This window comes from Gadus chalcogrammus, chromosome 5 (genome assembly GCF_026213295.1).
Source record: "Gadus chalcogrammus isolate NIFS_2021 chromosome 5, NIFS_Gcha_1.0, whole genome shotgun sequence".
NCBI classification, from domain to species: domain Eukaryota; kingdom Metazoa; phylum Chordata; class Actinopteri; order Gadiformes; family Gadidae; genus Gadus; species Gadus chalcogrammus.
In genome coordinates, this window is record NC_079416.1 from 9,626,790 (window position 1) to 9,644,556 (window position 17,767).

The 17,767-nt window shown below is 47.7% G+C and overlaps 1 protein-coding gene across 3 annotated transcripts in view; it reads right to left on the reverse strand.

Annotated features, from left to right (window-relative positions):
- LOC130382486 (connector enhancer of kinase suppressor of ras 3-like) overlaps positions 1 to 17,767 on the reverse strand; it is a 42,008-nt gene that overhangs the window by 19,128 nt on the left and 5,113 nt on the right. For all 3 annotated transcript variants that reach the window (XM_056590281.1, XM_056590282.1, XM_056590283.1), the window contains exons 2-7: positions 9,849 to 10,012; positions 5,492 to 5,694; positions 4,693 to 4,780; positions 1,274 to 1,315; positions 362 to 481; positions 156 to 215 (exon numbers count right to left, since the gene is read on the reverse strand). In XM_056590281.1, the coding sequence (XP_056446256.1) occupies positions 156 to 215; positions 362 to 481; positions 1,274 to 1,315; positions 4,693 to 4,780; positions 5,492 to 5,694; positions 9,849 to 10,012 (677 nt within the window). The remainder of the gene's footprint in view (positions 1 to 155; positions 216 to 361; positions 482 to 1,273; positions 1,316 to 4,692; positions 4,781 to 5,491; positions 5,695 to 9,848; positions 10,013 to 17,767) is intronic.

Consider the following 17,767-nt stretch of genomic DNA (forward strand, 5'->3'; position numbering starts at 1 on the left):
TAAACGTTAACTAGTCAATGCCTGTCGATTGAGTGGCGTGCCCTTAGTAAACTGAACATAGACGTTCATCGCAGCTCACTAGGGCTGCCTCAATGAGATTCAATCATGTAGTGGAAGAAGATCAAATAGCAAACACAAAATAACACCGTACTTACATGTTCTGTGGTTCCAGTAATGACATGCAAACCGTCATAGGTGGACTTGATGTACATACCCTGAGGAAACAAAGAGCCCAAGTTAGGCTTATTTGACATAGGAATGAGGGCAGGGTAGGACAACACTCACAATTTGACACACGCTGTCATTAGTTCAAGCCAGTCAAACATAGACAACCACATACACAGTGTTTTGCATAACTCACCAGACCCTCTCCTGGTTTGATATTGTTCAGCTGGACTTCTTCCAGGCACGTTGATTGGCTCATTAGTGGGTCAGAGGTGGTTCTTACAGTCTGATCGCAGATACCATTTAATACCTTAGACTGCAGACAAAACACAGAGTTAGGGAATAATGAAGTATGCATTGAACCTGATGACCTTTCACTTGGCACCATTCCATTCCATGTGTTGCTTTGCTTATTTAATATACCGAACCCATCACATGATGTAGTGGGGAAGGGCAGATCCGATCGAAGAAAGAGAACGAGAGATAACGAGAGAGAGAACGAGAGAGAGAGAGCGAGAGAGGGAACGAGAGAACGAGAGAGAGAACAAGAGAGAAAACGAGGGAGAGATAGACGAGAGAGATAGAATGAGAGAGAGAGAGAATGAGAGAGAGAGAACGAGAGAGAGAGAACGAGAGAGGGAACGAGAGAACGAGAGAGAGAAGAGAGAAAACGAGGGAGAGATAGACGAGAGAGATAGAACGAGAGAGAGAGAGAATGAGAGAGAGAGAATGAGAGAGAGAGAATAAGAAAGAGAGAGAACGAGAGAAAGAGCCCAGCCAGAACACCGAGAGGTCTGGAGACTGTCAGCAACAGGAAGCACTGATTGATGGCCGGGGGGGAATACAAGACCCACCTCCTCCGCCGGCGATTCTAAAAGACCCCCCCACCCCCGGCTGGCCCCCCCTCGTCTGCCCTCCATGCACTGCACATAACAGGCGCACCAGTCAACGCACGCTGACACACAATCACATTCTCCGCATACAGAAACACTCTAGTCTTTCCGCCTCTCTCCTGTAAAGGAACACACCCCCCCCCCCCCCCCCCCCCCCTTCCCACTCTGATGTGGGGTAGCGACAGAGGTCGGCGATCACAAGGAGAGGCACTTACCACGTCCAGGATCTTTTCTTCCATCTCGTAAACAGTGCAGTCCTGGAAGCAAGCGGAGAGCACATACATCAGCCAGAGGCCTCGCCAGAGGTAAACAACGGCAGAGAGGAAGAGGGTATTCAATGGCTCCGGAGTCAACACAAAGTACAGGGGTTGGGTGTGCGTGCGTGTTTGTGCGTGCACACAATATAATCAGGAGTCCAGATATAGACCCAGGGGAGAAGGAGAGAGAGAGAGAGAGAACCCTTTTCAGATTCAAATGGTGGTTTAGAGAATGTTTGTGGAAGTTGTGACGGGGTAATACCGGCTAGGGGTATGGTGAACTATGGGCCGAGTGTGTAGAGCGGCTGTGGGTTAAAAAACAAAGTTCATTTGAATTTTGTGTTCTATTTGTCTTGTAAAAACAAAGCCATCATTGCCACCTGCTGTCTTGCAACATGTGTTTGTTGGGATACTTTGACCCACGCTATGAACACAGGAGTCCTGGTTTCGATGGGCGGGCGAGCAAACACTCAAATGAAGCGCCACACTCTCCACCAACTCGGCCAAGCGTCCAAACACGGCCTCCATAGAGATTACAGCCGCGGTGTACAGGATACAGCTAGGGGTAACTCCCACTCAACCCGACTGTGTGGTGGGTGGTGACAGGGCCCTCTGGGTACAACAGCCCACATGGGGGAGGCGGTTGGCTGGCTGAGGTCCCCTGCCTGTCTACAGAATGGCCTGTATGCCGCGAATGCCCCAAAGGCAACCATCCATCAAAAACACCAAATGATGCTGTCAAAACTAAGGAACACCGATGGAAAAATAAAATAAAACGAGTTCCTGACCTTCTGAGGATGCTCGGAAGCCAAACCTATTTGTTCGACTTGTGGTCTTGGTAAGCATTAGGGACTAGCATAGACATGTTCTGTCTAAAGAGCAGTTTTTCTTTTACTGTTGGTCTGTCGAAAACCATTGTGCAAATGGAGAATGGGGATCTCGCAAGCTTTTTCTGTTTTCCATAGCTTGCACATTCCACCAAGTGCGGGAGGGCTTGTCTATATCCATTGGCAAAGTTTTGTATCAAATAGAAATAAGTAAATAATATAATAGGCTTTCCGAGTATTGACATTAGAACTTATCCCTGGTTACAAATGGGTCTTTCAGTGGGTCTGACAGGGCAGTTACGTAAACACGTTCTTTTACCACATGTATCCACACAAGTCGCACTTGAAAGAAACGCTAATGAATAGCAAGTTGAAGTGGTGCTTCAATAATATCCATTTACTTTGTTTCTTAATCGCATGCCAAAACATAGAATGAGTCCTAAAATGTAAGAGTTGCAATAAGCACCACAATGTTGCAACAGTTGCACGTTGGCAGGATGCCATGACAAACTTTGGCACCATTTCTTCTCCTCTTTCTTATTGGTGCTACCAGCGCGCTTTGCAAATAGTTTTAACACAGCATTGGCTGTACTCCCTGCAGGATCTGTTTGAGGATTCCTAATGGACAAACACAGCAGGCCCTAAACTTCAGCGAAACTCAAACACCACGAGTGGGAGGGAACGAGAGAGAGAAGAGAAGAGAGAGAGGCTGAGGGGGCGAGCAAGCTTCCTTGGGTGCGCGGCTTTCTCGCGTCATGTGTTTGACCCCAGAACCCAGCCTGGATCATATGACTCCCTGGGCAGCCCGGCCAGCCTTTGATCTGCGCGCGGGACGGGAGGAAGCCCAGCAGAGCGATGAAGTGGTGGGGAGAGCGGAGAGCACAGGAGGTGGACGGCCTGTCTCTTAAAATAGAGGAAACCAGAGCCAACGGTGTGGACAGGGCCAACAGACTGCATGGTTGATGGGGTATCCGGATACACACGGTTGTTGTTGCTGTGATACCAGGGCTCGGGCCTGTACCCTGCTTTGTTTTTCCATCGGTTTTGTTTTTTTGGAATTTGCCTGAAAAGCCAATTCATGACCATTGGGAACCATATATGCGTGTACAATGTGTAATTCAAGACTACACATGTTAAATGATGTATTTGGATGAACAGCAGGGCACAATGGCATACGAGAGCAGTAATATGAGCGGTTCATGTAATACGATCAATGAGTTTATGGTTTGTACTTGGTAATGAGGTTCAACCTAGGGCTGAAACAGCATCAGCAACATGGTCACTTCATTTGTGTCGGTATAATTTCTACAAATGTTTTATAATGCGGTCTCTACTTTCTTTGCTTGGAAATTCAGTGGATGGAGAGGACTGCTCTTCTAAGAAGATGAAGGTCCTGCCAGTTTCCCACCATTCATAGATTTCATTCAATGTTTTGCTAACTTTGCATGAAATCAGATATTCAATACAATAAATGTAGCGCTTATTAGAATAGCAGTGTTTGTGGGGTGTGGATGGGGTGTCAATGCTCTGTTAACCTGTTTAAAAAGTACAAAAACAGAAGTCACCATCACTCCCCCCACACACACCCCCCCCCCCCAACACCTGCACCCTCTACAGCTGGGGCAATAAATTGAACCCTGACCACACATGATAGCTGCTTCAGCACATACAAGGATTATTCTGCACTCCACCCCCACCTCCTCTACCCACAATGTGCCCCTTAACTTCAACCTACAGCGTGGGAACTACCAACCCATGAACTACCGGAGCTGAGGACCCCAAGACTAAATCACCACAGGCGTTAAAATCCCAGACACCGGCAAGGTAATGTGCACTCTGGGAAAGGAATTCAGGTTTTGATGTAATCACCCTCCTTAACATAAGACCTGTGGTTTTTTCCCCCCCTTCTTTCTGACAGCCACTTACGCCGGTTTTATTAAATGGTGACTGTTGAGCCACGTCTGCAAGAGGGGCCCCGTTTAAACACACTTCAAGGAGAACCCAATCTGAGATCATCTCACCCAAGGTTCACCTTAGCCGTTGTTTACACCAGGACTGTTTTGAACGCCAGAGCCATAACATAAGTCCCTAACAAAGACTCTGGTTAGAGGGAATCACCGCGCATACAATATGCTGTACAATAATTTGAGATGGTTTTTCAAGGCCGACACAATATCCGCCGGAGGGTTTTACCCTGCTGGCTGACCCCCTAGAGACCGGAGCACAGGAAATGACTGCAGACAGGCAGGTCTCCCTCTGCGCGTAGCTCGGAGGAGCAACACGAGGAGCGCATAGCCAAGAGGAGCAGCATGTGGAAAGCTGGCAGGCACAGCTAACAGGGCGCCACTTGTTTTATGAATCAGTCAACGCAAACCCTGCAATTATCATTAAACACGCCATGATCTTCACAGGTTTCTTCTGTAGCGCGCAAAAATATAAAACGCAATTAAAATATATATCAAACACAAGAGGAAACTAAATTCATGTGTTTGTATGTGTGTGTTCTCAATAGTACGCCCCGGGTGCTGGCGGGCTAACTAGCGTGCAGACCTGTTGAACTGTAGTGGTGAGGTCCAGGCACAGCTGAATGATCTTGTTCTTGGTGGATGTGAAGTCACTGATCCCGGTCAGGGGGGTCCTGCAGCGAGACGAGGACAGACCGATTGGGAGGTCATTAGTAACCGATCAGGTCGATGCAACACAGGGAATGGTTAAAGGAAATGGAGGATTTTCTGGGTCTGTACAAATCTGACTGAAGATAATTGTCACGCTGAACGAAGAAATATGGGTCTTTAAAACATCTAAGATAAATCAAAATAATCTGAGAAAAGGATGTGATACAAAAAGTCACTTTGAGGATGAGATCATTTCTAAAATGTTGATGCATTGCAGTTCCTGTGATTCTCTCTAGTGAGGAATACATTAGTGACATATTCTACTGGAATTAAATACTTAACTAAAAACTACTACCGTCAATCAGACAAAACTGAATAAATAATATTCTCAAACCCACTAAATCCATAAAAATTCAGTAAACAGTGCTTAAACACTAATCTAACCCTGAAACTGAACTTTATCATACATCATGACATCACCAAGCTAGCTCTAGCCAAATCAACCCAAAAAAGAAGTTTAATCCATGCACCGCTAGGCTAATAATACAGTAAGCCTATGACAATATGACCTCACCAGACACACAATTGTTACCTAGATAGTCAAAGCTGGCTTGGTGGTTCCCTGGTGGCATTCATAATGCAACGTTCACTAAGCGACACGCCCATGAAACGAATTGCCAGTGAAATTGACAGAGACCAAGACTCGGGGCGGGGGGAACGGGACGTGGGCCTACCTGTCGAGCCACGCCAGGAGGCTCTTGGCCGCCCCGATGAGCTCCACCACGCAGGTGAGGAAGTCGTTGGGGGGCTTGCGGGAGACGCTGCCCTCGTAGGCCACGCTCTTCCTGCGCTCCGAGGTGGACATGTGCAGGCTGTTGGTGGCCGCCCTCATCCGCACCACCAGGGTCTTCAGGTTGTCCGTCTCCACCCCGTAGTTCTGCAAAACCATTGAAACACCACCAGCAAGTTTAGAGAGAGAGCGAGAGACACGGTATCGCTCTTGGACTTGTGCCAATCCTCCCTACGGCCTGCGCTCGTCTTCGTCGCTGTTGACAGATGAGAGCACACTTTGATTGCACTAAATCATGATCGTCGAGGGCGATGTGTCACTGTGCTCACCTCCCAGCAGGTAACCGCGATAAAGATAATGATACCAATAACACTACAAGAGGATCCTTGTCTGCAAGGAACCCTCCAGTCTCGTCTCACGCCGGTGAAAACACGCCGTCACACGCAGTGAAACAATGAACTTTATAATGAAATGCAAACATGTTGTGAAAGAGGGGGGATTGAGTACAAACACCCCCCCCCCCCCCTCTCCGCCCCTCCTCTACGTTTGTTTGAACCCTGTGGAGGTCGGACCCAGGAGATGTGCCCGTGGAATCACCCGAGTCCCTGCATGTGGGCCAGAGGTTGCATTCTTGTCCGTCGTTGCTTCCTGTCGGCGCATTCCTGTAGTCTACAGGTTATAAACTCGGTCCACTCCACTCGCTGCGTCGTCAAGCGTTACGACGGGCAGGGCAGCCGTCCAGGGAGCTACAGCAGGGCCCTTGTAGCGACGGATGGTGTTCCACGGGCAATAAAGTGTGTCGAGGGTGGTTTTTTAATGAGGTCAGCGCAGGGCAACCTCTCCTGGCAGGTTTGTGACACCAAACTAATCTCAGAAACTTAATTGATAGCTGAATTGAGGTGCATGTCATTTAGAAGACACTACATGGCCTGGGATGGGCTTTTGGACGGGGATTTATTCAATTATTGTTTGGTTTTGTTTCGCTCTTGGCCACTAACTTTTAAAGCTTTAGATGACTTCTCTTCTACCTGCTCAGTGCTTTAAGGAAGCAGACACTGTTCCTTTATCATATAAAAATGCACAAAGCCTGCACGTTCATGGTACGTGACACCTACAATAAGTCAGCAATTGTGGCTGAGTCACATGCACCCTCAAACTAATTCATATGAACAACGTCTCGACTTTCAACCGCAATGAAACTACAGCAGTATAAAAAGTCACACTCTGTATAGGTTTCACATTGAACATGCCAAACAGTTTGGCTCTAGGTTTGCTTAAATAATTAAAAACAAGTCTTTGCGCAAACATAAAAAAACGAGCCTTGGGTAGATACAGGTCAGATCTTTTGTTTCAACCGTTGTCAGACGGTTGAAAGGCACCCAGCAAGAAAAATCCTGGCCCTTGAGCCCGGGCACGAGTGAGCAGTGTGAGAGAGTTATAACATCAAACGTCTCTGCTACCTTAGTCATTAGTAGGCTAAATCACACAGCAAACCAGCTTGGACCGGTCCACAGATGTCCTGTGAGCTTATGTGTCCCCCAGACTGCCAGCCATTGAGCTTGAAAATCAAGCCTGTGCAGAAAAGCCCCTGAGTTTGTGATCAAATTCAGTTCAAGTCAACGCTCTCTCCAGCCAAAGTGCTGTTCTTTCAGTGGCCTTTTGTGGGGGGGGGGGGGGGGGTTCAACTGATCTGAAACCATGGTGCATTACAAGAGGCTGTGTAACATGTAGGGTCACACTCTCTCTCTGGGCCTTGTCAAAAGGATTATATGCAAGTTTCCGGAGCAGAGGATTGAGGCGATGGTATCACACCACAGTGTTCATTACACTACTGGAGTGTCATGTGTTATGCCTTTACTTTAACATGAGTCAGGGAATCATCTGGAAATGCATTTTGCGTGTTATAGATATCCGCTACATTCTATCACCAAAAGGATTTGTCCTCGTCACCACAAATCTCACTAGTTGGTCAAATGATATACGTATTGTAAATACAATGACTTTGGGAGACAACTGAGGTGGGATTTATTTTGTATCCGTACAAAGCAGCCCACTCGAAACCAACGCCAAAAGGTGTTGGGTTTCTGGACGCGCTCTGCAAAAGACATCATGGCACAGAGAGTTCCGTCCGGATTAATCAACATATTCATCGCCATTTCCCCTGACAGCCGTTGGCCCGCCAGTAAATGGCTTGGGAAAATAGCAGATTCCTGAATGTCTATTGAACCACATATATCAAACTACGATTACGTTTTAATGCTGCAATCCTCATTACAGTAATAAAGCCCTGTAATAAAGTCATTGAAGATCACTAAACTGTAAACTGTGGGTATACCCTTAGTATGACACTGGCACTGAAATGTCAGCCAGAGAATACATTTAACCCCCAGCCGATGGAGAGTAAACAGCTAGCAGCAGTAACGGCTGCTAAAGTGTATCAACAAGAGCGATTTGACCCTCGAGCTAAAACCGAGAGGGGCAGGAAGCCTGGGGTAGAGTGAACTAGGGGGTCGGCTGTTCGTGGGAATTGTTTCCTGTCAGCGACAGGCTGACCTGTTCTCAGTAGAAGCTAACTGAATGGAAGGTGGTGGGGGGGGGGGGGGTCAATTCGTCCCAGTGGGGAGGTTGAGGCCTCCCTGCTAATTACATCTAGGAACTCATTTATCCATGGTGCATCAGCAAGAACATGTAAATGCAGTGCATCTAAAGATTGTGAATGCAGTGCATGAAAAAAGAAATTGCCCTGGCTTCACCAACTGGTTCTTAGGGGCAAGCGGGAGTCTGGGCCCGATTAGCGTGACCGTTCAAAACCAGGGGTATGAACCCCGAGGATGTACACTGAGGTACATTTGCATTAAAACAAAACCCCTGCTGCCTGCGCCTCAAGTGCTTCCATGTGTCTGGCCCGGGACGTATTTCAGAAAAGAAACACATTCTCAGCTTGCGAAGAGACGCTTGGTGCGTCCTCAGGACATTCCGGTGTCACCTTGTTGTGTTGGTTTCGCCAAGAAAAGTGAGATAAAAAAGGCCTGAAGGAACTGTAGTAGTAGTAGTAGTAGTAGAACAGTAGAACCAGTTGAATGGAAAAAAGAAGGGATTAGACTAGTGATAAAACCAGTTGAAGAGGTAGTAGAGCACTGAGGATAATGCTGACTCATCAGCGTTCCATCCAACAACCAGACAGAAGCAGGAGATTTATCCGCAGACATAAGGTTCTGGGTCCAACGCCACGAGGACGACGAGGGGCTTATAAACCCACGAGAGGGGCCCGCCGCTGAACAAGAATCAGATGTGGAGCGGCGAGATAGGAGCCAGTGCGGTTCTGGAGCATGTGGCCCCTTCCCACAGGAATCCTAGCAGAGCCCCGCTGTGGTGGCGGGCCGCGGAGCGCACCGCTGGCGTCGGGTCCTCCACTGGAGGGATCCACCAGCGGTTGATCTTATCAAAGGCAAGGAAAACCACCGCCACCCACATCTTCAAAAGATGACCGGCCTGACCTGCGCCTCGGAGATAAACAATGACGGTATGGAAGTCCGAACTGTTATCTAGGGTGGGATGGCATTCAGCTGATGGGGTTTGCATCCCTGAGAAAAAGCAAACCTCAAACAAAACCCTAAATCCAAAGCATTCCCGTTTTCAAGCTTTTTCTGAAGGGAACATGTGGACTTCACCCCAGGAATGCTGACAATGATGAAAAACGAATTTATAGGAACTACATTCTGGAGGATTTTATGGGCCAGGATAGTGATAAAACTCCAAATGGATCCCATCTGGTGTGGAAACCTGGCTCTCTTTTTATTCACAACTTATTCTTTAAATACTCTTGTTTTCTTTCTGGTTTACTTGCCCTCAGCTCCCTTCTGGCAGAAGCCAGCAAAGCCAGGCAGTCCTTGTGACAACTCTTCTGAGAGAACCTGATGATGGACAGCTGGTCAGCTCTCTGGGTCCCATTGAGGATATAGAGGACCCTAAAGGGGAATGTTTGACAGAAACCAGCCAGGCGGCCAGGGCACGCGACCGGAGCTAACGGGATAGCTTTTGTTTTGTTCGAGCTGGATGAAGCTGAATGGCAAACAGAATCCAGAGTTTGTGAAAGGAGTCCCAACAGAAGTCCAATTCCGAAAGGGAGTCGTAAAGTGAAACAATTTATACCAATTCACTCTCAAAAAAGCAGCTAATGCAGCTAATGCGTGACAACCAATCCAAAAAAGATCAGAGCCATCACTTTGTGTTGTCTTGTTCCTGGTCCCACAGACCCCCACCAGCTACCCCCCCCCCACTATGGGCAGAGGTCTACTGACCAGGGCGCACAGCAGGTCCACCGCCTCCAGCACCAGCTCCTGGTGGCCGATGCGGGCGACCCCCAGCTCCTCCAGGTCCTGGTGCGAGATCTTCAGCAGCTGCTCGCCGCTGATCTTCTCCCGCTCAAAGTTGTTCACGTACAGCTGCAAGCTGTCGTCCAGACCTGAACACACACACACACACACACAGAGAGAACGTAGGCAAGGTCATTACAGGGAAGTCCAGGCTCCAAGCACACACAGTTGCATGATAAAACTCCCCATCCATAAAGATAACAGAAAAGATGGTTCTAAAAAATTTTTTTTTGCAACCCTTTTCTTGTTGCTTCAGGACGAAAAATAATCTCGTTGAGTTTGCTGTTCGTTTAAGAGATAGCTCTTTCCCTGTCAAACTTGGGTCCATAAGTTGTCACAAGCAAAGATTAACTACCATACATGTCTTCTACCAGGTCTTTGTTTGTATGCATGCATGCATGTGTGTGTGCACAGTGCAGGCGGCAAACAGGTGGGACGGCTATCCCCCCTAGATAAACAGACGAGCAGTTAACAATGTTAGGTCAGTTAAAGAATAGACTTCCATTGTGTGTGTGTGTGTGTGTGTGTGTGTGTGTGTGTGTGTGTGTGTGTGTGTGTGTGTGTGTGTGTGTGTGTGTGTGTGTGTGTGTGTCCTTCTGCTGCTATTTGCAGGACCCACAATAAATGGGCTGAATTAACAGTGTGCACTGCCAACTGTCATGTCTCGTGACCATGCATGCGACAACTATTAGAGGGGGGGAACCAATTCAATCTCCCAGAGAAAGAAGGAATTGAGGAAGGGTTCAAGAGAACTAATAGTAACTATTATCAAATTATTTTCCTACTGTCGTTGGTGGTCACGCTATACACTTGTTAAAAGGAACACGCTCTCTCACTACCCATGTGATCCGTCTCTCCGTGGACCTTCATGTGATGTTGTGACAACAGAGGCTTGCCTTTGTGTGCACGTGTGTGTGTGTCTCTGTGTGTGTGTGGAGAGTGAAACGGCATCCTTCGAGCCATCAAAGAGGGCAAAGAGAAGAGGCAGCTGTGGCTGTGTAGACCTGCCTTTGCTAAAGAGACTTGTCAGCTGCAACACACACACACACACACACACACACACACACACACACACACACACACACACACACACACACACACACACACACACACACACACACACACACACACACACACACACACACACACACACACACACACACACACACTTCTCTTTGGAGATTTGAAGTTCATTTAGGGGTTTGGAGGTCAAGTTAGTTTCCTCACTTAATCTGAAACATATGACAGAACTCCAAAAGTACATCTGCGCAATTACTTTTATTACTTTGTCCAGGATTATTATACAATGTTTTTCATGCATTATCTGTTCCAACTATTAACTGAAGAAACAACAGTACTCCCACACAGCAGCCTTTTTGTAGGAGAAAAGAAAAGTAGAAGACAGGTCAGAGAGTCGTCTGCAGGCTCAAATCAAACAAGAACAACCGATACTGACTCCTAAACCGCCTGGTCTCGCACCAGTCCAAGGCCGTTAGGCTCAGGAGATGATTCCTGTTCCACGGAGTGACACTTCCCAGGCCAGACTTTCAGACACTTGGGAGCCCCGCTCTGACTTGGACAGCATTAAAAAGGTGAAAAGTGTGTGAAGAGAGAAGGCTTGGGTGGAATTCACCTTAAGAGTAAGGCAGTTGGAGTTTGTTTCAGGGCCTACAGAGAACAACCCAGACACTCTCATGACCAGAGCCAGACAGCTACTGTAGAGCAATCAGATGGAAACATAGAGGGGAATCCAGTGGCAGCAAGTGCTTCACCTTCCTGTGGCGTTAAGAGAAGCATTTCCTGTGGAATGTGGCCACGCGCCAAGCGCTACGTCTGTGCCCATGTAAGAAGGGGCTCGCAGGGAACTGAAAAGCCTAGGGTTTATGAAAACACTCCATGCCAAGTCTTCAGTGGTATTATTAAAGCTGTATTTAATCACAATTCTAATATTACATGTTAACATTCAGGCACTCACAAAGCTATGAGCATGGAAGCCCATTTATAAACATTGGTTGGATCTGCTTTTCCTTGACTTGCGCATTCCGGTGTAAATGTTAGTCCCCGACGCATCCCATCGTCTGCCTTGCATTTTCCAAATACCAAATGTCCTTCATGGGACTGATCAGCGATGGTATTTCAATTGGGGCCGTAGCCTGCGAGGATCAGGACGATGTGTGTGCATGCATGTGCGTGTGTGCGGACTCGTCCCCTTATGGTGCTTATGATTGCAGAGAAAGGGGCTGACGGGCATGGCTCTACAACTATTAAGATAGTAGTTGATCATCCACCATGCACAAATCCTAAATGCCATCGCCACCACCCCCTCATGTCACCAAACCATTGGGATCTTCTGAATAACAGAGGGGTGTCCTTACACTGGGCTTATAAAACATTTATTGGACTCGGATCAATGGTGTGGGTGTGTGCCCACGTGAGGGACTATCCCTTTCCATTAAGGGAATAGCGACAAGCAAAGCAGATTAAGTGTCACGTTATTGTCAATTGAGTGAAGGGGAGGAGGGGGGAGGACAGAAGTCGGAGCACTGTGTGAATTAGGGCTCTCTCTTTAAAAGACGAGCGAGATGAAACACTTTTGCAGAGTTTGATGGCCTTTTCGAAGCACTTGGCAAGTGTGTTCAAATCACAGCGAGGGACTGCGAACGTCACACAGTGGCAACGGCAACAGTGTTGTGTCTAACAGGCCAAACCTACCGAGTGCAGTGTAAGAAGTAATAGAAGAAGAATCAACTCAGAAAAAGTAATAATGCAGAAAAAGCAGACACAGATAATTAGTTGTTGTTTACCTATCCTTATGTAAATAATGATATGGGGTAAATATAATTATAAGGTGTCCTACTGCCACCTACTAACACTGGATTTTAAATGTATGACGATTGCACTTGGAGGGCCAGGTTATCAACACAACAGCCATGTCCCACATACATGGAGACACACACTGAGCCAAACAGCTGCTAAAGCAAGCAGCCCAGATTCTTGTGCAGCCATGTCTGTGGAGAGAGCTCTGGATCCCTGCAGGAGCTCTTTCAATCGCCGCAGCCCCGGCTTCAAGGCCGTCCAAGTACACCCTTTCAGCAAGGTAAACACAGAAACCTATTCTTTTTGCAGATGGCCCGGCCATTCCTCCCCTAAAGGTCCACATTGCATGGTTCACATCTGTGCAGGAAAACAAAGAAATTACAGGGGTTCAGCAGTTTGGGCCTCGTGTGAGCCAAGACACCACAGTGAGGGATTGTTACTTGCTAACTGTATGTGGGATGGGAAGAAGGGAAGGGTTGATTGATCATCAGATAATCAATTTTGGAACCGCTTCACTCCAAGATGCCGTGCTCCGTCCTCAGACCATGAGAGAGGGGGGGGGGGGGGGAAGACAATTGCGTTTGACAGTCAGCGTTTAGAGCTTTGGGCTGCCAGCGTCGTGTTCCAGTTCTCTGGTTACACGAGCAGAGAGAGTGGACAGTCTTTCACCTCCCACAGCAGCAAAGCCTCCCCTCCTCCACCCTCCCCAGTGCTCCCAGTGGGAGCTCTGGACATCCTGCAAGCCTTCACACACACACACCCCTACTGGTGTTTTCCAGTGGGAAAGCGACTGGGTGGGGACGAGCTCTCTCTCTCTCTCTCTCTCTCTCTCTTCTCTCTCCTCTCTCTCTTCTCTCTCTCTCTCTCTCTCTCTCTCTCTCTTCTCTCTCTCTCTCTCTCTCTCTCCTCTCTCACTCTCTCTCTCTCTCTCTCTCTCTCTCTCTCTCTCTCTCTCTCTCTCCTCCCTCTCTCTCTCTCTCTCTCTCTCTCTCTCTCTCTCTCTCTCTCTCTCTCTCTCTCTCTCTCTCTCTCTCTCTCTCTCTCTCTCTCGACCTGTGGGGAATGGTGAGGAATTTCACTCATTGTTCTCCGTAGAGGACATCCATTGTGGGAGTCCGCTGCATTTCAGCTCTCTGCCGGGACTGGCCCGGCTGTAATTAGAAAGAGAGAGAGAGAGGTGGGGTGGGGGGGGGGGGTGTAGGAAAACACTACACTTGGCCAACGCTAAGCTGCCCTCTAATGCATGACTTCACAGGACGAAAACAAAGCACGTACACACACACACACACACACACACACACACACACACACACACACACACACACACACACACACACACACACACACACACACACACACACACACACACACACACACACACACACACACACACACACACTTAGTGGGAACCGGGAATGTGGGAACCGGGAAATGGGGTAGATACTGGGGAGGGAGGGGACAACGGCGCTGTGCATCGTCTCCAATGGGCGCGTTGTCTTCTTCTTCTTCTGTTGACACAATAGCAGACAACCGGCTGCTCCTTTTGGCATTCGCTGAACATGAACGGTGACCATTCTGTCTGAGCGGGTTCGTTATTTCTAAGCTAGTATTTACTTATCAGAGTGTGTGTGTGTGTGAGGGGGTCGTTTGTGGACGGCGCTCGGCAGGCCATGCGCCCCGGCCTCCCCTAATCTTATCCATAGCTTCCTCTGTAGGTCCAGAGGGCGCTTCATGCCGCGTTGTAGCCTCCTAATCTCTTACCACGGGCTGGTATTGGGGGGCATGCCATGGATACGTCCAAGGGGGCTTGGGGGCAGAGTGAATCAGAGCTGCTTTTGACCACCAGCAGGACGCTTGTGGTCAAAAGCAGCTCCGCCGGTCGCCGGGTGACGGACGATGACGGACGAGGGGTAGGGGTGGGGGGGGGGGGGGGGGTCATAGGTCATGGGGCTGCAGCCGTTAAAACGGGACTCGTGTCGCTGTTGAGCCGACCCCCGGGCACATGGCCATGGCCAGACCATGGAGGCTGTGGTTAGGGATCGGAGGTAAGAACAGGAGGGGAAGTGGGCAGTGAGTTAAGGTCTCAAATAAGGCCGGTGCACAAGGACTGTGGGAGCCACCGGAGGGGTATTACCTGCCTTATACCCTGATGCCTGACGAGGACTAACCAACCAGAAAGGACAGTACTGGGAGGAGAAAGAGTATATGTAATACAAGGCTCACAAAGGGAAGGATAGCAAGAAACAGGTAGTTCTACGTAGCATTGGTTCTGCCTCTGAACAACGTACAGAATGTATTGGTATCAGAGAGACTAAAACCACTTTGCTGTAATAGCCCCTTGTCCCGTCCCACATAAGGTTCGTTTGTGTACCTCGACAGATCATCAGGGGTTTTGGAATACGTCAGCGAGTGGTTAGCTCTCTCGCCCCAACGCAAACACTCATCACTCTCCAACCAGGCTGTTGGCTAGCGACCTTATGCATTATCGCTAGCATAAACACCAGCTAAAGAAAGCAACAAGGGACCGCAGAAATGTCATGGCGAATAAAATGCTCAGCCTCCTTTTCCAGAGTGGTCCCTTCACCTATTACAATCTTCTGATTCTTTCCTGGAACTTCCGTTTGTCATTGTTATATGGTCCCGTGTCTCTCTTCTAGCATCTCAAGACAACTAGTTATAGTGTAGTATACATTGTGTAACTACATAACACAATAAAAAATAAATAAAGATTTGTCTTGTAATTCAGTCATGTCATTCTAGCAGGGTTGGAGGAGCATATCCACCGTTGGCTGTGAGAATATCTGTACTCAATGAGAGCAACTTAGGAAATATCACACCAGTGATGCATGTGAACAGCATCTTCTGACAAACTCCCGCTCCAACACCTAATAATTTTATTTTGGGAAAAACAGTGATTGAAGACTCCATTCCATTGTTTACAGAGACACAGAGCGAGAGAGAGGGAAGGGAGACAATTATGGTACTAAAGTCAAGAGGACTGCCCCACGTACCACTTAGCAACATATAGCCAACTTGTGGCTTCAAAGGCTCTTGAATTAAAAACAAAACATTACACATTGTGTTGTGAACAGGCATTACATCAAGTGGCTTCCTCCCTTCCCATATACAGTACATGTGGGCTATATCCCTCGAGGTGGCCCCAGGAACGCTGATTACAGACAGTTTTAAAACAGCTCTATAATGGACGCCTGTGGAACCACAACAAAGGAGGACACGCTATGGAAGAGAAGGAGGGAGGGAGGTGTCACACTCGTTTAGCTGGGTCTAAAACAAGCCAGGAGACCGTGGGACTGGTGATAATCTGACTCCGATGCGATTGGATGGATTAAAAAATACCCGTATATACTGTATATCTCACCACCATTGACATATATTATGGTACTATGCCTTTCAGGGAAAAGAGTTGACAAAAACAATAACAACTTTTGATAGAAGAAAGCCTCTTTCTATATTTGGCATGTTTTCGCAAGCAAATGCTTGAAACCACTCAGTTGAGGGTTTAATTGTTATCTGGCTGCTGCAATAATCCCTCCAAAACATTGTGGATAAGTATCTAGTAATTGTCATAAATCCCCAGAACTATTTCACAGGAAACCATCTGACAATGAACCCTTACATGTTGGGTTTTTTTTGTGGCAGGTGGAGTTTCCCTGCTTGGCATCGTATCAGAGATCCAACACCTCCTGCTCATTTGCCCCCTCCCCCCCGCCCCCTCATCCCCCAGCTCTCCCAGTTCCTAGCTCTGAAGTCCTGAAGGGACTCTCCTCCCATCCCTTTGCCCTGGTGACGGTCACCACATCATTCACAACGACGTCACCACCGTCACAAAAGGGCTGGCACAATGGCAGGAGCCGTAAACAAAGTTTGGGTTGCTATGGTAACTCGCAGCAGAGAGAGATAGGGGGGCTAGAAAATGTTGGATGAGGTTTAAGTTGGCAGAAGACACGATGGGACAATCAGGGATGGGAGGGAAGATGGGACAGATAAGAGGGACGGAGGCGGAAGGAAGTCTAAGGGAGTCAGTGATTTAGAGCCAGCTTGCGCCTGGTTCCGGGCGGGGTCATAGAAAGGCCTTTATCCAGAGAAGCAAAGACACAACAATATTTGTTTAGGGATATTGGTGTTTTAGTACGGGACTTATTATTGAATGTTTTCCCTACTAAACTATTGCAGTTCAGTTTCCCTTATATTTTAAAAAACCCGAAAAATAAGTTGATGTTATGAATTGATTCGACTTTTCATCGCCATTGATTTGGAATAAATAGATAATCTGAACTGACTGGGTCTTCAAATCCACAAACTTGAAAACATAATTATTAGTACTTATTTGTACTAAATGTTACAATCATCACACCTTCTCTATTCATTTCTTCAATGAATAGAAAAACACAAGATGGACTCACAGGCACAAATATTTGTGTGAAGAAATGATCACATAATTTTACAGGGAAAATAACAAGAAAGTTCATAAGCAAAGTCCACAGGCGTGGGAAGTCAATCCAGTTCCCCCTGTTGGTGTGCATGTGTTGTTTGTAGGCTAGAGAGACAGACACAGAAACCCACACAGAGCAAAAGGTTGAGTCATGTTTAGGGGGGGTTACTGTTAGTATTGGACATGTGAATCCCACCAGCCACAAAACAGCACCTCTCTAATACAGCTAGGCTCACCAAAACACGTGTCGCACACACAAACCCACAACTTGATTGTTTAGTTTGTGTGGCAACATGCTATTCCTGTTGCACCCACAGACTTTTTTTTCCCATGGCTTTGTGCTGGGAATCTAAAACAATGACGGAATCACACACACACACACACACACACACACACACACACACACACACACACACACACACACACACACACACACACACACACACACACACACACACACACACACACACACACACACACACACACACACACACACACTAAATGGGGCATTGTAGATTGAACCATCAGGGGTTATGGGGGGGGGGGGGGGTCTTTGCAGTGGAAACTGAGACTG